A 22,809-nucleotide genomic window follows, 5' to 3' on the forward strand; every position below is an offset into this window, starting at 1 on the left:
GTCAAGGGGTCCGAATACTTTCTGAATGCCCCATATATATTTTTTCTTCAGAGTTCTGGAAATTTTCCCATGACCCCATTTTCATTTCAGGGACGCAACCCTTAAGTTTGGGAACCGCTGATATAGCCTATTCTTGTACACTCATCCTAGCACCTGTGACCCAGTACACATCATCACTGAAGTCAGAGGGTGCATCCATCAGCCAGTCGTAAACAATATGCTGTTTTTGTTATGGGAAAGTGCAATAGTTTGAGTCTGAAAATAGTCTGTCGCCTTGCAGCCTTGCACTCACAAATAACAATGCTCTGCATTAGTCATCTCCCCATCAGTCACTCTTCAATGGCCTCTTCGTGGTGGTGGCTGTTGAGGTAGGAATATGCTGAGTAGAGTCAAACTGAAGTTGGTGAATACCACAAGAGGTTGGTGGCACTTTAATTTGGGAGGACGGGCTCGTGGTAATGGCTATAGCAGAATGGTATCAAATACATCAAACAAATACACTGTGTTCGAATACTCATACTAACCGTACTATTTGTGATGTAAATTGAGTATGTAGTATGTTTATTGGTCATAGTATGGATATAGTTAAAATGCCAAAAGTTCCCGGATATCGTACTAAATTCTCCAAAATAGAAAGTATACACGCAGTGGACACCATTTCCGTGCTTTTAGGGCCCACAATGCAATTCTTCAGAAATTGGGCGTGGCTTCACAACGTTTTCAGATTTGAAGAAATTGGTGGAAAATATGCAGCCGAGTCCGACGAGAGCAGATACAAATGAATTGCTTTAACTAATTATGACAAATGTTAAGAAAATGTTGAGCAATGTAATAAAGTAATGACTTTTCAAATAAGTTATGTTACACGTTATGTTAGCTGTCAATTTGTTTGCTACGCTATCCTTACGAACCACATAGCATTACAGCAGTATGTACCGGTATGTTACCATTGTTAGCTAAGTTAGTTACCTAACGTTAGTTGGCTACTAATACACCGAACAAATGCCAGGCAGTATATTAACTATCTGCTATCTAACTAACTACCCAACGTTTAGTGACTTGACTATTCACATCTGCTCCGATTTCAGAGCACTCTCGTCTGAGTGTGCCAGAGCACAGAATAACGGATGGATTTACTAACGCTCAACACCCGTTGAATATGGCCAGTGTCAGTAAACGTTGGCAACAAAAAGAGTAATTCAATTGTTGCCAGCAGCACAGTTAGTCACCAACTCTTACAGTTACAGTCACCTCTACACTACAGTGGGTGCCCAGTCAATGACCGAAGAAGTGCTCAGAACTGTCCTCATTGAAGTGGAGGGTATCCTGAATTCTAAGCCCTTGGGCTACGTGTCCTCCAGTATCGCAGACCTGGACCCCGTGACCCTTAGCCTCCTGTTGATGGGGCGGCCAGACGGATCCCTATCGCAAGTGGTGTACCCGGAGACTGAGCTCCTCAGCAGACTTCGATGGAGACACTGCCTTTTTCCTGATGGATCACTTCAGGTGCAGCTACATCAGGTACTACCTCCCCAGCCTGTAAGCCTGCCAGAAGTGGCATGCCATCCCTGCCGACATCAAAATGGATATGGTGGTCATGTTGGTGGACCCCCAGCTTCCGAGACCTCTGGCACATCGGACGTGTCATTAAAGTTCACCCAAGCGCAGATCGTCATGTGAGGTCAGCCGAGGTACGATCAAGGACAGAACATACACCCGTCCTGTTGCCCGGTTGGTAGTCCTGCCAGCTCTCCCGGACAGAGAATACAAAGACAGTGCGTCTGCCGTAACCACTCCCAAGAGCCCTTAGCCTTTCTCAGGAGCAAATTGGCGTTGCAATTTGGGGTATGAAAGACTATTTAGAGTAAATAATAGTTCATCATGAGACTTTTAGCACCACCAACCGTTGATGTGGAGCAGAGCATGCTGGGCAATCTCTAACTGAGGAGAAGGAAGTAACTTGAGAAAGTACACAAGCCGTGATAAGTTCCAGTCATCTCCTGTGATTACCTCTAGTTAGTATTCTTTGTTTTAGCCAAGGCCAGTGTGCGTCCTTCAGAAATGTGTTCATATTTCTTACAATTCGTGTGTTGTGGATGCAGTCCTTTGTTATGCTAATGAGCTTCTTTTTTTACCACGTCCTAGCAACTGTACGCTTGCTAACCTTATTGTTTCTGTCATCTCATTTCAGACATTTAGCATTTCAGTGTCTAGTCTTATATGCCCTGTGGATATATGGATGTATACTGTATAGATTATGTGGGTATTTCGTTATCAATGTGCCTTGTGGATGCATTATACAATCAAGTGCATGCAGTTGTGTAAAGATGATGGTGCTGCTCAGTAGTGCTGTGTAGTTGCACTCTCCTGATCATTCATTAGTGGAGTCACAGCCATGTTGTTAGGTTGTATTGCCCTGTGCAGAAGATAAGCTATACATAATATGGCTACAATTGGTTATGTAATTGGAGGTTGTATTAAGCCTATACCTGCCATTTACTATTGTATTTAATTTCCCCCTTTTCAGAACCACACACTCTTGGTTAACACAGTTGTCAGGCCATACACTGTGCCATTACTGCTCTATGTGAATCAGCGTCATTAAACAACCACAACTGGAATCCTACCGGTCTGTCAACTGTGCCCTTACAAGCACCTAGGAGAGAACATATAGTGCTAAGTATAACCTAACCCGTAAGAATATACAGTCCACCAAGTCCTCAACTACATCATTTATACGCATTAAGTATGTTGTATGTTAGTATCCAAAATGAAATCTAGAATCAGCTTCCTACAAAGCATCCTTCACTCATGCTGCCAAACATACCCTCGTAAAACTGACCATCCTACCGATCCTCGACTTCGGTGATGTCATCTATAAAATAGCCTCCACTCTACTCAACAAACTGGATGCAGTCTATCACAGTGCCATCCGTCTTGTCACCAAAGCCCCATACACTACCCACCATTGCGACCTGTAAGCGCTCGTTGGTTGGCCCTCACTTCATACTCGTCGCCAAACCCACTGGCTACAGGTTATCTACAAGTCTCTGCTAGGTAAAGCACCGCCTTATCTCAGCTCACTGGTCACCATAGCAGCACCCACTCGTAGCACACGCTCCAGCAGGTATATCTCACTGGTCACTCCCAAAGCTAATTCCTCCTTTGGTTGTCTTTCCTTCCAGTTCTCTGCTGCCAATGACCGGAATGAACTACAAAAATCTCTGAAGCTGATCACTGCACCTGTACATAGCCCATCTACCTACCTCATCCCCATACTGTATTTATTTAACTTGCTCCTTTGCACCCCATTATCTCTACTTGCATAGTCATCTTCTGCACATCTACAATTCCAGTGTTTAATTGCTATATTGTAATTACTTCACCACCACGGCCTATTTATTGCCTTAACTTACCTAATTTGCACTCACTGTATATAGACTTTGTTTTCTTTTGTTCTACTGTATTATTGACTGTATGTTTTGTTTATTCCATGTGTAACTGTTGTTGTGTGTCGAATTGCTATGCTTTATCTTGGCCAGGTCGCAGTTGCAAATGAGAACTTGTTCAACTAGCCTGCATGGTTAAATAAAGGTGAAAAATTAAAAAAATAAAATAAAAGTATGGGTATTCAAACAGCTCAGGTTTCTGTGTTTTCCATTATTGAGCCATCCTCCCCTCAGCAGCCTCCTGTGGTGAATACATATAGTATGCCTATACTAGTGTGATAAGAACATTAATCATTTCAATATTTACATGTGGAAACATGACACAGGAAATAAAATGTTTTACCAAGTTTGCACAACTTCAAGTGCATGGAAGCCACGGTGGATGCTATTGTTATATGGTACAGCAACTGCTTGGCCTCCGACTGCAAGGCACTACAGAGGGTAGTGCTTACGGCCCAGTACATCACTGGGGCCAAGCTTCCTGCCATCCAGGACCTCTATACCAGCCAGTGCCAGAGGAAGGCCCTAAAAATTGTCAAAGACTCCAGCCACCCTAGTCATAGACTGTTCTCTCTGCTATCGCACAGCAAGCGGCACCGGCGCGCCAAGTCTAGGTCCAAGAGGCTTCTAAACAGTTTCTACCCCCAAGCCGTAAGACTCTTGAACATTAATCAAATGACTAACGAGACTATTTGCATTGCCCACCCCACCCTCACTACTGCTACTCTTATGTATGCATAGTTACTTTAACTCTACATATTACTTCTATACCACCTGTATATAGCTATTTACTGCTGCTCTTTAATGTTAGGTTTTTTTCCCCTTTAGGTATTTTTTTAACTGCATTGTTGGTTAAGGGCTTGTAAGTAAACATTTCACTGTAAGGTCTGCGCACGTGAAAAATAAAATGTTAATGTCTGGGCTGCATATTGAACCTGGTTAATTCCTTAAGCCTTGAAAGTGAGAGTAGCGCTATTGCTGTTTTCACTGAAAACCGCTCATATTTCCTTTGCCCTAATTCTTCATGACAATAATAGAATCGTAAATTACTGGTCTGTTCAATTCACTGTTACCAATAACATTTTTTATTTATTTTCAAAAGCACACGTTAGATGAGAATGAATGAGAACATTTATAAAAAATGTTACAGAGCAGCAACGCCACTACGTAGCAACACCCCTTTATCCCTGGCAGAACATGGAAAATGTAGTGACAACCAGGTTACAAATATCTTTAAAGGTCATTTTCAGACATCCAGATCCTGTGCCAAGTTCGGATGTGTGTAAACACCATTATTTTTTGATTGAATGGTCCCCAAGGCTGTCTGTCACATAACATCTACCCTCCCATACATTCTATTAACCCCTGCTCTTCTCTCACCATACATGAACCAACTCCTCTCTATGCCTTCTCTGCCTGGTACTGTTGGTGCAGCATTAGGACATCTGACTGGGACACTCTGGTCCAGCCCTCACTGTGGACATGGTAGAGGTTGACCTGTCCTCCACTGTAGGCATCACGGTATGTGGCCTGATAGATGGCCCTGCGACCCAGATCACAAGCCTCCTCCACTGTCAGGTCCTTCTGCTTCAGACCGCTGTCCACGATGCCATACGCGTACATGGAGCCAGAGCCCACTGCAAACAGGTCCCCACACACACGGTTCCCCTCAGAGTCCACGTAGTAGAGACCTGGAAGGGGGAGAAAGTGAAATGTTAATATTTGCGAACATTAGCCATGTGCAGTAAATCACCTGTTGGTGTCGCCGAATGGAAGAGATTGAACTGGTAGAATCGTTGGGAAAAATAAATGACGGCTGCTGTACTGTGGTCTGAGGTGATAGGACAGTGCGTTTCACTTTTTGGATTTTTGTCTTTAGTGCACTTTAATAGGAGCTTTCCCTCCCTAAGGGGAAGGATGTGCCATACATTTATAAAATCATGGGAGATATGACATTTACGCTACTGCAATATGTAAACTCAGCAAAAAAAAAGAAACGGCCCCTTTTCAGGACCCTGTCTTTCAAAGATTATGTAAAAAAACAAACAAATAGCTTCACAGATCTTCATTGTAAAGGGTCTAAACACTATTTCCCAGGCTTGTTCAATAAACCATAAACAATTAATGAACATGCACCTGTGGAACGGTCCTTAAGACACTAACAGTTTACAGACGGTAGGCAATTAAGGTCACAGTTATGAAAACTTAGGACACTAATGAGGCCTTTCTACCGACTCTGACAGACCACGTGTAACACCTGCACAGGATTGGTACATCCGAACATCACATCTGCGGGTACAGGATGGCAACAACAACTGCCCGAGTTGTACCAGGAACGCACAATCCTGCCATAAGTGCTCAGACGGTCCTCAATAGGCTGAGGCTGGACGGAGGGCTTGTAGGCCTTGTAATATTCATGTGTGAACATACCGAATTATAATAAAATGCAGTACTACAGGATATTTCCTAAAGTAGCTCTTTATTATCTAGCTATAACTTGCATGTCCACGTATCTCCAACCATGATCAACTGCCCATGACCTAACCATCTGGGTGGTCTTAACCAATCATAGCACAGTATGATACGGCGGTAAAATGCATCCAATTATACGCATCGCGTAAGTACAAACAGCGCGTGGAGCTAATGTTCACGGGTCCTCTGAAGGACAGAGGAGAAGAGGAAAAGTGCAGCTACCTGCTCCTCTGGATCGGTGAAAAAGGGAGAGATATTACAACACATGGACACTTACCGTGGCTGAATCAAAAGGTACTGAAAACATACTACGATCGATTTGAAGCATATGTTGTGCCGAAGACCAATACGATTTTTGCTAGGTACAAATTCCATGAAAGTACAGGGAGCTAGCGAGTCTTTTGAACAGTTTGTGACTGAGCTGCATCTGCCTGAGGAGAGGAGAAAATGCCCTCAGAGTCTCAGAATTCTGGAACCATCATGATGAACTATCACAGATCAACGGAATAATTTTCAAAGGAGAAAAATCATTATTCCTACCAGTCTCAGAAGAGATTTTGAAAAAGATCCATGCTGGACACATGGGCGTGGAAAAGTGCAAACAGAGAGCACGGGACATTTTGTTTTGGCCCGGAATGTGCAAACAAATAGAGGACATTGTTGGTAAATGCGTCATAGGTCTTGAACGACACCCCTCAAACACCAAAGAGCCAATGTTACCTCACTGTATCCCAGACCGACCCTGGCAGGTCGTGGCAACCGATCTGTTCACCTGGAACAACAAGGACTGCATCGTAACAGTGGACTACTACAGCAGATACTTCGAACTCGACAAGCTTCACAGCACCACATCTGCAGCTGTGATACACAAGCTGAAAGCAGCCTTTGCCAGGCATGGTATTATAGAGACTTTAATATCTGACAATGGGCCCTGTTACAAATCAAATTAGTTTGAATCCTTCACAAAAGCATGAGAGTTTACACATGTCACCAGAAGCCCACATTACCCTCAAAGTAATGGCCTTGCTGACAAATCTGTGCAGATTGCTAAATCACTCATGGACGAGACCCCCTACATCAGTCTCCTTGAATACCACAACACTCCAGTTGACAACTTCAAATCACCGGCCCAGCTGTTGATGAGCCATAGACTTCGCTCAATCCTTCCCGGCACCAACTGCAACCTGAGGTCGTCAGCTACAAGGAAATGCATGAAAAACGTGCACAGACAACAAAATCAATACTACGACAGGTCAGCTAGACCACTGCCACCACTGATCGACGGAGAGTCCGTTAGAATCCAGAAGCGTGGCTTCTGGGAGACAGCAGTCGTCATCCAGCCAGCTGACACTGAACGTTCATATCACGTCCGCACCGCAGAAGGAGCGGTGTACCGCCGCAATCGTCGTCACCTACTGAACACAAAAGAACAACTCACTGAGGAGATGAACTGTTCCCCTGAAAGAGAACGTGATGGACTAAACACACACACAGCACCATACTTACCTGCAACACCACAAGAGCTGTTGACTGACACAGAAGCATGCTCAGCATCATATCGCACAAGGTCAGGAAGGGAGGTCAAGCCCAGAGCTGTCCTAGACCTGTGAAATGTCAAACGGTGTAGGCGGATCGCTGCCCTAAAAGAGTTCCAGACTGTAAACTTGTTATTGAAAGTTCACTTAATGCTTTGTTATTGTATTTGTTTGAAATGTTAAGATTTAATTTCTACTGCGAAAGCTGAGTTGCTGAGAGTCGCTTGTTTGAAAAGTAACAGTACGTTGGATCATTGTTCAGAGTCTGTTGATTCAGTTGGTGTAGTAGGCAATATAAATGGTTACTTAACTTGAGTTCAAACTACAGAGCATGTTTTCAAAAGAAACACTTAGAATATGGAAACATTTTTTTAAGGGGGATTTAATATTCATATGTGTAAACATACTGAATTATAATTGGATGCATTTTACCGCCGTATCATACTGTGCTATGATTGGTTAACCCCACCCAGATGGTTAGGTCATGGGCAGTTGATCATGGATGGAGATACGTAGACATGCAAGTTATAACTAGCTAATAAAGAGCTGCGTTAAGAAATATCCTGTAGTACTGCATTTTATTATTTTGTACAAAGCGTGCAAAACAAGACAGGCCTGTTGTAAGGCAGGTCCTCACTGGCAACAACGTCGCCTATTGGCACAAAACCACCGTCGCTGGACCAGACAGGACTGGCAAAAAGTGCTCTTCACTGACGAGTCGCGGTTTTGTCTCACCAGGAGTGATGGTTGGATTCGCATTTATCGTCGAAGGAAGGAGCGTTACACCGAGGCCTGTACTCTGGAGCAGGATTGATTTGGAGGTGTAGGGTCCATCATGGTCTGGGGTGGTGTGTCACAGCGTCATCGGACGGAGCTTGTTGTCATTGCAGGCAATCTCAACACTGCGAGTTACAGGGAAGACATCCTCCTCCCTCATGTGGTACCCTTCCTGCAGGCTCATCCTGACATGAACCTCCAGCATGACAATGCCACCAGCCACACTGCTCGTTCTGTGCGTGATTTCCTGCAAAACAGGAATGTCAGTGTTCTGCCATGGCCAGCGAAGAGCTCGGATCTTAATCCCATTGAGGACGTCTGGGACTTGTTGGATCGGAGGGTGAGGGCTAGGGCCATTCCCACCAGAAATGTCTGGGAACTTTCAGGTGCCTTGGTGGACGAGTGGGGTAACATCTCACAGCAAGAACTGGCAAATCTGGTGCAGTCCATGAGGAGATGCATTGCAGTACTTAATGCAGCTGGTGGCCACACCAGATACTGACTGTTATTTTTTATTTTGACCCGCCTTTGTTCTGGGACACATTATTCAATTTCTGTTAGTCACATGTCTGTGGAACTTGTTCAGTTTGTGTCTCAGTTGTTGAATCTTACATCCATACAAATATGTTAAGTTTGCTGAAAATAAACAGTTGACAGTGAGGACGTTTCTTTTTTTGCTGAGTTTGTGGCTCACGTGTGTAATTCAAATTCAGATCCCTAGTTGTCCAATCTTGCAGTCTAAGACTGCAAGATCTGATAGAGGTTAGGGTCTAGATTCCATTCAGACCATGGAATATCCGCATTATATTGTGATTGAAATTTAAAGATGTTTGACAAAAATTGCGCGTGCTCAATCAAAAAATCCCTTTACATTTCAATCTTCCATCCTGATGAACCTAGCCCTAGATTTATCAGGGCTGATCTTGTGTGATAGAATGGGTTAGCCTATATATTATCCATACCCAGCTTAGACTATGATGTCAGTTGGTGCACGTGTAACAGAGATAAGATCGTACTGTAATCTCACTCCACAGCTTCGAATGTCTCCACTCATGTTGCCGAATGGCTTACTTTTTGGTGGTGCAACTGGCTAGCATGTTTTGCGAAGCAGAGGATCACTTGTTTGAGCCCAGTAAGAGGACATCGACAGTGAGGGAGGCTAATACTGCTACTAAGCTAGAACAGTGAAGCCTGACACACACAGTTCATATCATATCCATACCTGGTCCAGTCTTGTCCCAGCCACACACCATGGTTCCCATGCTAAGGCCCATGCCTTTGTACTGGTACACCATGTTGGCCAGCAGTTTTGAGGCGGCTGCCACTGAGATGCGTTCCTTGTTGCGGAGCTCGTAGACGCGGCACTGGCGGGCCAGCAAGCGCTCCCAGAAACTGCAGTCAGCTGCACCTCCAGCCATGGTGCCCAGCAGGTAGGGGTTGATCTCTATTACCTTCTTCACTGTCTGGGAGGCGATGTAGGAGCCGGCTGTGGCTCTGGAGTCCACAGCCACAATGACACCATGCTGGAACTAGGGAGAATGGATATGAGGCAGAAGACAATGGTTAGCCTTGATTATTTCAGATGTAATTGTTTAAACAAGTATGGAGGAGCCATTTTAGTCTGATTATGTTCTCATTCAATATGTTGTTTGTGTTGTCTGTCTAAGGATGTTACTGGGGGCCCTTTCACATGGGGTTATAGGTCACTTGATGTAGGTACACAGGTGACCTGGAAGTGTTAGCTGTCACAGGTGAGAATTGCTTATGGGATGCATCTCACGTTGGTTCAGTAGGTTAATGTTTTTGCATTGGAACGCAGTAGTTAGCTATTTAATATTCAGTAGTACATGGCCCAACTAAAGATCTAACTAAGGTTAGCTAGGTCTAGAAAACAAAATGTACGTGGACGCGTGATGAACTTCTCTTAAACTGCGACAATGGCGTTTCATAGCGTTAGCGTTACAGTTAATTCATTGATGATACAAGCTAGCTAACTAGCTAGCGTGCAAACTATTCTTTAACTAATTAAAGTTGGCTCTGTAGTTAGCCACCGTTCGCAAGCATATTAGCTAGCTACCAAGAAAATTAGCTTAGCATACTTACTTTGAAGGCTAATGTGGTTGTGCCATGAAGGAATTCAATCTTTCTATCTGGTCCATCTCCGTTAGAGCACGAGGTGCTCAGAGCGAAAGAGAGTCGATCTCCTCCAACAGACTCCAAACCCAACTCTGCTTCATACAAACCACTGGCGAAGCCATGACGCTGGCGACCATAGTTGGAAAAATCTACTGACTCACTCTGCAACACACTAGCAAGCGCCATCTTTGAACTATGGATGATTATGACGATAGGGTTGGGCTTCTGTTGTTATCGAAGCAATTTTGCCGGTAAAAGGAAATACGTCACTGTTTTGAACATCGTTCGGGGTTTTCTCAAGATGGCCAAAGGACGCAGCATTGTATCCAATGATTATTCATAAATAATGCCTCTTTCAAAATCACTGGGAACTCGGAAATCTCCGAATTCCGTGCGTTCAAAACAACTGGGAATTCGGAAAAATCGAGCTCCGACTGGAAAAAATCGATTTGAACGGTCACCCAACTCTGAATTTCAACTCGGGAACTTAGACCTCTTTCTGGAGCTCCACTTTTCGACCGGAACGGATCACCGATGTCATGATTTGACTTCGTATTTTTCCGAGTTCCAAGTTGTTTTAAATGCGACACTTTATTTAACCTTTATTTAACTAGGCAAGTCTGTTAAGAACAAAGTCTTATTTACAATAACGGCCTACCAAAAGGCCTCCTGCGGGATACAAAATAAAAAATAAATACAATATAAATATAGGACAAAGCACACATCACAACAAGAGAAACATCACAACACCATATAGATGCCTAAGATAACAACATAGCAATCAAAAGCTTTGGCCAAGTCAATAAAAATAGCAGGACAATATTGCTTAGAATCAAGGGCAATGGTGACATCATTGAGGACCTTTAAGGTTGCAGTGACACATCCATAACCTGAGCGGAAACAAGATTGCATACCCGAGAGAATACTATAGACATCAAGAAAGCCAGTCAGTTGATTACTGACAAGTTTTTCCAACACTTTTGATAAACAGGACAACATATAAATAGGCCTATAACAGTTAGGAGCAGCTTAACTGTGGCTGCCTTCCAAGCAATGGGAACCTCCCCAGAAAGGAGAGACAAGTTAACACGTTTGTAGATAGGCTTGGCGATGATAGGGGCAGCAACCTTATAGAAGAAAGGGTCTAAACCATCTGACCCAGATGTTTTTGGGGTCAAGTTTAAGGAGCTCCTTTAGCACCTCGGACTCAGTGCCCGCCAGCAGGGAGAAACTTTGTAGGTGGGCAGGGGGAAAAGAGTGAGAAGCATCAGGGATAGTCGCACTGGAAAGGGTGGGAGATGAGGAAATGGTGTACGGGCAAGGAGGCATGGCTGAGTCAAATAGGAATCCTGACTTAATGAAGTGGTGATTAAAGCGCTCAGCCTTGTGCTTCTTGTCAGTAACAACCACATCATCAACATTAAGGGACATGGGCAGTTGTGAGGAGGAGGGTTTATTCTCCAGGTCTTTAGCTGTTTTCCAGAACTTCTTGGGGTTAGACACACAGAGAGAGAACTGCTTCTTAAAGTAACTAACTTTGGCCTTCCGGATAGCCTGAGTGCACTTATTTCTCATTTGCCTGAACAATAGCCAGTCAGCCTGAGTATGTGTGTGCCGAGCCTTTCACCAAATGCAATTCTTGAGATGGAGTAACTCTGCAAGATCACGGTTGAACCAGGGGCTGAACCTGTTTTTTATTCAAATTTTCTTTATGGGGGCGTGTTTTTTAACAATACCACTGAAATATTAAAAAAGAAGGTCCAAGTGTCTTCGAAAGAGGCGATCAAGCTGATTCTATACCATTTTACAGAGGCCAGTTCATGAAGGAAGGCTTGCTCATTAAAGTTTTTTAGCAAGCTTCTATGACAAATCAGGACAGGTTGTTTCACTGAGCAGCCGTTATGAACACAGGCTATAAAACAGTGATCACTAAGGTCATTACAGAAAACACCAGACTGATACCTATCAGGATTATTTGTGAGGATAACATCAAGGAGAGTAGCCTTTTCTGGGTGTTTGGAGTCATCGCCCACAGTTCTGGGCGACTTTAACCTCCCCACGTCTACCTTTGACTCATTCCTCTCTGCCTCCTTCTTTCCACTCCTCTCCTCTTTTGACCTCTCCCTCTCACCTTCCCCCCTACTCACAAGGCAGGCAATACGCTCGACCTCATCTTTACTAGATGCTGTTCTTCCACTAACCTCATTGCAACTCCCCTCCAAGTCTCCGACCACTACCTTGTATCCTTTTCCCTCTCGCTCTCATCCAACACTTCCCACACTGCCCCTACTCGGATGGTATCGCGCCGTCCCAACCTTCGCTCTCTCTCCCCCGCTACTCTCTCCTCTTCCATCCTACCATCTCTTCCCTCTGCTCAAACCTTCTCCAACCTATCTCCTGATTCTGCCTCCTCAACCCTCCTCTCCTCCCTTTCTGCATCCTTTGACTCTCTATGTCCCCTATCCTCCAGGCCGGCTCGGTCCTCCCCTCCCGCTCCGTGGCTCGACGACTCATTGCGAGCTCACAGAACAGGGCTCCGGGCAGCCGAGCGGAAATGGAGGAAAACTCGCCTCCCTGCGGACCTGGCATCCTTTCACTCCCTCCTCTCTACATTTTCCTCTTCTGTCGCTGCTGCTAAAGCCACTTTCTACCACTCTAAATTCCAAGCATCTGCCTCTAACCCTAGGAAGCTCTTTGCCACCTTCTCCTCCCTCCTGAATCCCCCCCTCCTCCCTCTCTGCAGATGACTTCGTCAACCATTTTGAAAAGAAGGTTGACGACATCCAATCCTCGTTTGCTAAGTCAAACGACACCGCTGGTTCTGCTCACACTGCCCTACCCTGTGCTCTGACCTCTTTCTCCCCTCTCTCTCCAGATGAAATCTCGCGTCTTGTGATGGCCGGCCGCCCAACAACCTGCCCGCTTGACCCTATCCCCTCCTCTCTTCTCCAGACCATTTCCGGAGACCTTCTCCCTTACCTCACCTCGCTCATCAACTCATCCCTGACCACTGGCTACGTCCCTTCCGTCTTCAAGAGAGCGAGAGTTGCACCCCTTCTGAAAAAACCTACACTCGATCCCTCCGATGTCAACAACTACAGACCAGTATCCCTTCTTTCTTTTCTCTCCAAAACCCTTGAACGTGCCGTCCTTGGCCAGCTCTCCCGCTATCTCTCTCAGAATGACCTTCTTGATCCAAATCAGTCAGGTTTCAAGACTAGTCATTCAACTGAGACTGCTCTTCTCTGTATCACGGAGGCGCTCCGCACTGCTAAAGCTAACTCTCTCTCCTCTGCTCTCATCCTTCTAGACCTATCGGCTGCCTTCGATACTGTGAACCATCAGATCCTCCTCTCCACCCTCTCCGAGTTGGGCATCTCCGGCGCGGCCCGCGCTTGGATTGCGTCCTACCTGACAGGTCGCTCCTACCAGGTGGCGTGGCGAGAATCCGTCTCCTCACCACGTGCTCTCACCACTGGTGTCCCCCAGGGCTCTGTTCTAGGCCCTCTCCTATTCTCGCTATACACCAAGTCACTTGGCTCTGTCATAACCTCACATGGTCTCTCCTATCATTGCTATGCAGACGACACACAATTAATCTTCTCCTTTCCCCCTTCTGATGACCAGGTGGCGAATCGCATCTCTGTATGTCTGGCAGACATATCAGTGTGGATGACGGATCACCACCTCAAGCTGAACCTCGGCAAGACGGAGCTGCTCTTCCTCCCGGGAAGGACTGCCCGTTCCATGATCTCGCCATCACGGTTGACAACTCCACTGTGTCCTCCTCCCAGAGCGCTAAGAACCTTGGCGTGATCCTGGACAACACCCTGTCGTTCTCAACTAACATCAAGGCGGTGGCCCGTTCCTGTAGGTTCATGCTCTACAACATCCGCAGAGTACGACCCTGCCTCACACAGGAAGCGGCGCAGGTCCTAATCCAGGCACTTGTCATCTCCCGTCTGGATTACTGCAACTCGCTGTTGGCTGGGCTCCCTGCCTGTGCCATTAAACCCCTACAACTCATCCAGAACGCCGCAGCCCGTCTGGTGTTCAACCTTCCCAAGTTCTCTCACGTCACCCCGCTCCTCCGCTCTCTCCACTGGCTTCCAGTTGAAGCTTGCATCCGCTACAAGACCATGGTGCTTGCCTACGGAGCTGTGAGGGGAACGGCACCTCAGTACCTCCAGGCTCTGATCAGGCCCTACACCCAAACAAGGGCACTGCGTTCATCCACCTCTGGCCTGCTCGCCTCCCTACCACTGAGGAAGTACAGTTCCCGCTCAGCCCAGTCAAAACTGTTCGCTGCTCTGGCCCCCCAATGGTGGAACAAACTCCCTCACGACGCCAGGACAGCGGAGTCAATCACCACCTTCCGGAGACACCTGAAACCCCACCTCTTTAAGGAATACCTAGGATAGGATAAAGTAATCCTTCTCACCCCCCTTAAAAGATTTAGATGCACTATTGTGAAGTGGCTGCTCCACTGGATGTCATAAGGTGAATGCACCAATTTGTAAGTCGCTCTGGATAAGAGCGTCTGCTAAATGACTTAAATGTAATGTAAATGTAAATGTAATACCTTGTGGGATTGTTAATAATCTGAGAAAGATTTAGGGTGTCCCATTGCTTTAGGACTTGGTCAGGTGGTTTAAGCATGTCCCATGGTTAGGTCACCTAGCAGGATAAATTCGGATTTAGTGTAAGGGGCCAGGAGAGAGCTTGGGGCAGGTAGGGTACAGGCCGGTGCTGATGGAGGACGATAGCATCCAGCAACAGTCAACAAAGAGCTATTTGAAAGTTTAATGCTTAAAACCAACAAATCAAATTGTTTGGGGAGAGACTTGGTGGAGACAACCAAGCACCGAAGGTGATCCTTGGTAAAGACTGCCACTCCCCCACCTTTGGAAGATCTGTCTTACCAAAAAAGGTTATAACCAGAAAGGTTAACATCAGTATTCAAAACACTCTTCCTTAACCACGTCTCAGTAATGACCAACACATCTGGATTGGAGCTGTGAACCCACACTTTCAATTGATCCATTTTAGGTAATATGCTTCTAGTGTTAACGTGCAGAAAACCCAGGCTTTTATGAGAGCAGAAATCAGTGAAGCAGATATCAGAGCACAAGTCAGAATTGGGGCTATCAACAGTACATGGGCCAGGGTGTACATGCACATTTCCAGATATCATCAACAGTAATACAGTCAAGGCACGGCATAGGAAAGGGAGAGCTCTGCAGTGCTGATTTATGACATCTGAATGTGCATCAGATGGCAACAAGATCATATTGTACAGCAATTTCATCAGGTAACATGATTACAAAGCGAGAGGTGGTTAGAAGAGGATGGGAGGCCAAAAGTCTGAGTAACCAATAGAGAGTCAGAGTCCCGAGTGTGGGAACATACATAATCTGTCCCATGGTTGGGTAAAGAAAGTTTGTAGTCAACAAAGTATGCAGGAATCATGAGGCAAATAGCAAAATAGCAAAATGCATAAGAAAAAAATAAAATATATAACGAGTTGGGGCTAGCCATTGTAAATTCAGAGTCACTCACCCCAACAGTGTGTGTGTGCTGGAGGCGAGCGAAAGCTCAGGAGAGAGTGGTGAGTGTGGTGGAGGTACCTGTTCCAGACAGGGGTAGACAGGCCAGGGCAGACGGTGAACAGATCGCCAGGTGAAATCCAAGCAGCAGTGCAGTAGACAACAGGGGTAGGTGTCCCACCTACTTGGGAGAAGCTTTTATTTCTGGAGGCAGATTTCTTGTAGAAAATGAATGAATGGTCTTTGAACAGCAGGAGGGGGCTTCAGAGGATGCTTCAAAGACTCCTGACACTTGTTGGGCCCAAAGTCCTTGCAAGCCTGGGAGCCTTAACTCAGCATTCAGTCCCCATAAAATAAAATATATCATTGTAATGTACATTATTTTAATTGTTTATTTTTCTTCTTGGCTTTCAAAATAGCATCAGACCAAACACTACTCACTCAGTTCCGGGTTGGATGGTGTCCTCAGGTCTCTGCTGTTTGTTTGCTAGAGTACCCTCTGTATGCCTTGGCATGATCCTATCTGTGTTGTATCTGTCCCATTATGGCGTCTGTGAAAGCATGGGCACCGCCATTGAGGCCATCTACTTCTATAGGTTGGTAAACAAACTAAAAGGATACGTACTGGCACTTGGAGTGTGTTGTTTGAACCGGTATAAAGCTAAGGTTGGCGATTTACTGCCACCTGCAGTTATGGAATGTTTGCTCACGAGTATAATGCATTGGCCAATCCCTCCTGATGACCTGCGTGGAATTATGTGACCCTTCCTTAACGCATAGGAAATCGCACCCAGCTGACTACTACAAAATGGTGAAAGTCCTCAATGGGCTGCCCATGCTAAAATGGGATTTTGGACATTAGAGTCCTTCATCTCTAAGAGATGACCCAGTAACTGTTGTTGGCCCCACTAAGATATTTGGATGATTCCCTATAGGTCATTGTCAGCTATAGATGGGTTACGAAAACGGTGCACATGCTTCAATGAGGCAGAAGTCTGTGTGTTGTTGTGATTCTGGATGGCCAGATAGCTAGCAACAATGTCAAGAAGCTGCCATGTGTGTAATCGTAGGTGGCTCGTTCTTGATACCATGTCTTATTTTGAGAAGCTTTGACTGATGTCAAGTCTATGCTAATATGACAAAAAATGTGCTCGCTAGCTAACCAATAACTGTAACAAAGTTTTTGAGACAACAAGTGCTCATCGTGCACATTTATTAAAAAATGTTCAATAAACATTGGAGACAAAATATAGTTTATATGTTGTCAACAATCTAAGCCAACCCCCTCTGTTTTGCCCCATAGTTGCGCAAAAGCTGGTTTTGTTGCTAAACAACCAACCCGTCTATAGGCAGAGAGGAAAAGGGTATTTCGATATTATAGAAGTTCATTATGGGTTATTATTTGGTAGAAGTTTGTTTACACATAATAAAGAAAAATATTTATGAAAATATGATGGTTCACAATAATGAAAATGCAGTATTAGGCTTCATGATACATATTTCTTATTTGTTGAGAGAAATTACATGTGGTTTTACTGTACTGAAGATCTCTGAACACACAGTATGATTGATTTACCTTAAAATATAATTTTATGGATTTTACCACCTCACCAAATCTTTGGCCTTGGTTGACCTGTCATGATATATTGCTTGTTTGTTTTTTTGGTCTTGAAGCACTTTGAGATTCTATGAAAGCGCTATAGAAATGTAATAAATTCATATCATTATTATTATTATTAACCTATCCCACCTCCCCATTCTCCCATTCAACATACCTAAACAATGAATGACATCACAGTTCTTATAATGTCACAAAAGCTATATTGTGTTCTGTTTCCATGGCAATCTTTTAGGTATTTTTCTTAAAACTGCATTGTTGGTTAAGGTCTTGTAAGTAAGTATTTCACTGAACCTGTTGTATTCGGCGCATGTGACAAAAACCATTTGATTTGATTTTGATTTAGATTTGAATTATGCTTCTAAATTTGTATTTTATTTTATAAAGACAAGAAACTTTCCAAGAGCTTAATTTTGAAAATGTAAAATTAAGAGGAAAGGTGTGAGTACATGTTTCTTATGGCTATACAGACAAGGTGGAGTCCACCCACAGCTACAGTAAAATACAGAGAACTACCAAAGCAAACCCAGACTTTGTCAAAGACAAATATAAGGACAATACCAGCTATGGACAAGATATCTGCTGGTTATGGATCGACACGCAACCTTCTTGGACTGGCGAATTTGAGGGTGTCAATGTCCTCCTTGTCCTTTTTGTGGATAGTTTCAGAGATGACCTGTCTGCTGCTGACTGTTAAGTCTTGGACGTCTCAACCATACTACCCCAAGGAACCATGCATACATATCCTTTGATAAGATGCAGGCGCACCCAACAGTGACAGTACTTCTTTCTACTGTCAGATCGTGCCCCTTTTATCTCCCGAGGGGCACAGAGCCTCCAGCATGTGGACAGGGTCCCATTCACAGGAAACAAGGTAGATGCAGGTTGAGGACCAGGTTGTGGCCCACCTTCCTTCTGCAGTCCAGAGACATCTTGCATTAATGCCTCCAGAGACGTCTTGGCAATTCTCCTAAATAAATATATTTTTAATTCAACGTCATTGTGGTTTAAGACTAAATTCTAAATCAAGCACTACATTTCTATCAAGAATAAATGTGAATAATCTAGTCCATAATCTGGTTTTGAACATAAATTAACACATGACCTCCGATGTCATAAAAAGGATCAATATTCATCAGTCTACAAACAATCTCAGTAAAACCCTGTAGGGTACAGTTATTTGTCACTTAAGTTTCTTGTTTTCTTTCTTCTTCTAAGCCTTTATTTCAAACTCTCTTTTGCCTTCTTTAGTTTCACTTCTTTCTACCACTGCTCTGCCCATCTTCCACTCCTTCCTGTTTCTCCCTCCTTTCCTTCACCTTCACTCTTTCTCTCTCCTTCTCTCTGTAATACTCCTCTCTCAATTCCTCTCTGTCCCTGCGAGTCCACCCATGTGAGGTGATATGGTACACATCCACACAGTTCCCAGAGTATGCATCCCTGTGTGTGGCCCTGTACACAGCCTCTCTGGCCAGTGAGATGGCCTCCTCCACCGTCAGCCCCCACCGTACCCCTCCGTCCAGCACAGAGTAGGCATAGGGCGAGCCAGAGCCCACAGAGAACAGCGCTCCCTGCAGGCGAGTCCCGTCACTGCAGACGTAGTACAAGCTGGGGCCAGAGAGCACTAGCTGTTTACCTCCAGCAGAACAGTGCTGCCGACTCATGGCTGGTGAGAGGCACGGATTCCTTCCCCGTGCCTCTGCTTGAGAGATTGAGTCACTTTCTGATGTCTTTGCCAGATCATCTGTTTCATTCCCCATCTTTGATCTGTTCTCTTGCTGATCCGCCCCTTTGCTGCCATGCTCAAGAGGACATGTCTCCACCTCACCTCCGTCCCAACCACACAGAGTGGCTGCCACACACAGTTCAGTGCCCTTAAACGGGTGCAGCATGTGGGCTAGTAGCTTGGCAGCGCCAGCTGTGGACAGCCTTCTGCCATGGCGGAGCTGGTAAAGCCGGAGCTCCCGAGCCAGTATCCTCTTCCATAGGGCACAGTCGGCAGATGTGCCTGAGGTGGTGCCCACCAAGTGGGAGTGGACAGGCAGGATCTTCTGCGAGGCTGGGCAGGCAACCAGCCCATTGCAGCTGGACCGTGTGTCTGCTGCAGCTATCACTCCCCCCTGGAACATGAAGGCCAGGGTGGTGGTGCCATGAGACATGGGGAAAGGCAGAGGGACAGAGGGAGAGGAGGAGGGAGGAAAGCCAGGAGGAAAAGAGAGGAAAGGTAGGGTTGAATCCTGGTGAAAGGGGGTGCTATGGTATGGTGCAGTGTTGGGGTTGATTTGGCCAAACTGTATCGGGCTTTCACTGAGGTATTCCGCAGCTGGTATATAAAGATGCAGTGGGCTCTCACTGTTACTCCACGACAATCCCCTGCTTGATATATCTCTGGTTCTCTTCCCAAAAAGCATGGAGGTGTCTTCCTGGGCCATGCGATGTGAAGCTGGAAAATTCCATCTAGAGTTGAGAAAAGAGTCCTTGAAACCACACAGATCTTGTAATGCCATTGAAAAATGTGTCCCTCAATATATAATGTAACCTATTTATCCATATTTAATTATCCTCCACCGTTAATCATTGATTCTTCTGTTTTTTCTTTGAGAGTCCAGGTCGGGGTCTGTTTGTCTCTGTGATTGGGGATGCACTGACCTAAATGTAGTAAATCACATCCTTTTATATAGTAAATGATCCCTCAGTTGTATTGTCCAAACAAGTAGCTTGACATCAATAGCATTACATTACCTCATTACTGGGACGCAGAAAAAGTGTGGAGTAAGCCACGCCAGTCATCAAAAACTGTGCTTTTGAACACGATACCTGTCTCATAAATCATATTGATATGCTGATTGTACTGGCGTTGATTTAGATCAAAAACTTGCACACCTGTGTTAAAAAAAGTAGGCTACACTGGTCAGGAATCATGAATTTGCCCAAGGTGTGGAAATTCTGTATACAAGGTTAAGGCGAACAAATTCTATAAAGGTTTATTAGACAAACAATAGACAGACATATCCGTATGGGGAGACAAGCACTTTCATCCTCCAAGTGTTCCGGGCCCCTGGTCAAAACATTAAATCAGAGCTGAGACCACTCTGGTCAAAGTAGGCTATACATTTGAACATCTTAATTGCTTGAGAGTAACCCTGACTGGATTACAGCTAAGGGCCCGAATACCAAGCAGGTTCTGCTTTATGGTGACCTCTGACCCTAGAGAGGTTACACAGAGGCTAAATTCCAATTGGGAATAAGTATACGTTTAAAAAATCTTGACGTTACACACTTTTTCTTTGGAGGAAAGTGACTCTCTTTTCCTCCTTTCTATCAGGACATTTCAAACAGTGGGAGAATGAAAGCAGCATCCACAAACCCAAAAATCCTTCCAGAAAATGAAGAATGATATAAGGAAGGTAAATAGACTTCATGGAACTAACTTACTCTATTGAATAATTGTACTGGATAGGAAGAAAAGCCATTGACCCTGAAGCGATGTTCTGCAGAGGGGCAAAAATCAACATCACATCAATTATACTTTATTAAACATCTCATGCATCATGGTACTCATGGTCTATCAGTTGAAGTCAAGTGAAATGAGTGTTGACTGTATGGTTCATAGTAATATGTTATTAGTAGCTTTCAGCAGACACTTTAATAATGCAATATCTTAGTAAGATCAAGCGTTAACAGCATTCCATTGTTTGATTTTATTACGCTCCTAATCTAACAGAGGGATCGAGGTTGCCATTCCTCTCCCTCCCCAGTACATCTGGTGTTTGGGTGAAAGATAAGATGTGCCCCTGGCGTTGTGAACTCAAACAGACTGTATGAGACATAGTGAAAAATGTTTAGCATACGTAGGATATATAAATAATTGAATAGGATGCGTTTTTGTCACAGTTTCTGTTTTATTTTGAGTGTGTTTCCTTAGGTTACTGCTGGATGGCAGCCTTACCTTGTTTCCAGTTTACCCTAATTGTTTCTTATTGGTTTCACCTGTGTTTGATTGCCCTCTCTGTTCACCTGATTGCCTGGCTATTTTAGGTTCCTCTGTTGGCCTGGATCCTTGCTTATGTCTTATGTTTTGTTTAGTGCACTCTTGTGCTATGGCCTTGTTTCTGTCAATACTTTAAGTAAAGATCCAGATTTACTCTTACCTCTGCTTTCTGTGTTTCTCTGCTACAGGGATTGAGTTTGTACAAGCATCACTGTAACAGTTTTTGTCAATCTGACACGATTTCAAATGGTTATTTCTCAATTCGATAGAGTTTGAATAACTCCAGGGATTTAAGTAAGACGGTAATTTCATATAAAAAATGTTTCCATTGCGTGGAACACTATCCAAAATGTATTAATGTGTTTCTTTTTCTTTTTTGGTTTTGTATGTATTGCTTTGAATGATGTATTACTGCACCTTTGGAGCTAGAAACATAAGCATTTCATCCCACTTGCGATAACATCTGCAAAATATGTGTACATGACCAATAAGATTTTATTTGAAAATGTAATTAAATAGATCCAAAGAAATGTTTTTAGTACAAGGTGTTGTGAAACAAAAAGAGCTGATAAGCTGGCACCAACTTTTTCAGGCCAGAATTGTTAAACAACAGGTTTCATGTTTTGACTATTTGATCTCCCAGGGACAGAAAGTACAGAACTCAAGCCATACGTCAATGCAACAGGTCTAGACGATAAAATTACAAATGGAAGGATGTCTGGGATTGTTTTACTTAAGTAGGTTCCTATTTGCTTAATGGGACCATGTGATTATTATTATTTGATCATGCTGATCATTTATGAACATTTGTACATCTTGGCCATGTTCTGTTATAATCTCCACCTGGCACAGCCAGAACAGGACTGTCTTCCTAGGTTTGGGCCTTTCTAGGGAGTTTTTCCTAGCCACTGTGCTTCTACACCTGCATTGTTTTCTGTTTGGGGTTTTAGGCTGTACAGCACTTTGAGATATCAGATGATGTAAGAAGGGCTATATAAATACATTTTATTTGATTTGATGTGTTGTCTGATGTGTCTCCAGTATGAGTATATGTATGGTTTTATCTAGGCTTCCTGACAAAATGCAGTAAGATTGATTAGAAAAGAGAGGGAGGTACATAGGCCTAGTAATAGCGAATATTGACCTTTTTGGACTGATTTAAGATTTAGCATACTGAAAACAAATTATTCCAGGAGAGGATGTGGGTTCCCCTACCCAGTATTCGGATGAGTTTAACAATTATTCTGTGTCACTCCCTTTGAAATGCTTTCTGATGCCTGCTGCC

General features: G+C 44.3%; 2 protein-coding genes across 2 annotated transcripts; both read right to left on the bottom strand.

Moving 5' to 3' along the window:
• Positions 1-4,518: 4,518 nt before the first annotated feature.
• LOC115108503 (proteasome subunit beta type-5-like) lies at positions 4,519-10,584 on the bottom strand. The gene is made up of 3 exons (XM_029632906.2): positions 10,337-10,584; positions 9,456-9,762; positions 4,519-5,140 (listed from the first exon to the last, which is right to left on the bottom strand). The coding sequence occupies exons 1-3, from the start codon at positions 10,553-10,555 to the stop codon at positions 4,851-4,853; spliced, it is 816 nt and encodes a 271-aa protein (XP_029488766.1). The 5' UTR covers positions 10,556-10,584; the 3' UTR covers positions 4,519-4,850.
• An 8,202-nt stretch (positions 10,585-18,786) lies between these two features.
• LOC115108747 (proteasome subunit beta type-11-like) lies at positions 18,787-19,692 on the bottom strand. Its single transcript, XM_029633366.2, has 2 exons — positions 19,362-19,692; positions 18,787-19,157 (listed from the first exon to the last, which is right to left on the bottom strand). Exons 1-2 carry the CDS (start codon positions 19,690-19,692, stop codon positions 18,787-18,789), a joined length of 702 nt encoding a protein of 233 aa, XP_029489226.2.
• Between the last annotated feature and the right edge of the window lie 3,117 nt (positions 19,693-22,809).

This window comes from Oncorhynchus nerka, linkage group LG24, assembly GCF_034236695.1.
Source record: "Oncorhynchus nerka isolate Pitt River linkage group LG24, Oner_Uvic_2.0, whole genome shotgun sequence".
NCBI classification, from domain to species: domain Eukaryota; kingdom Metazoa; phylum Chordata; class Actinopteri; order Salmoniformes; family Salmonidae; genus Oncorhynchus; species Oncorhynchus nerka.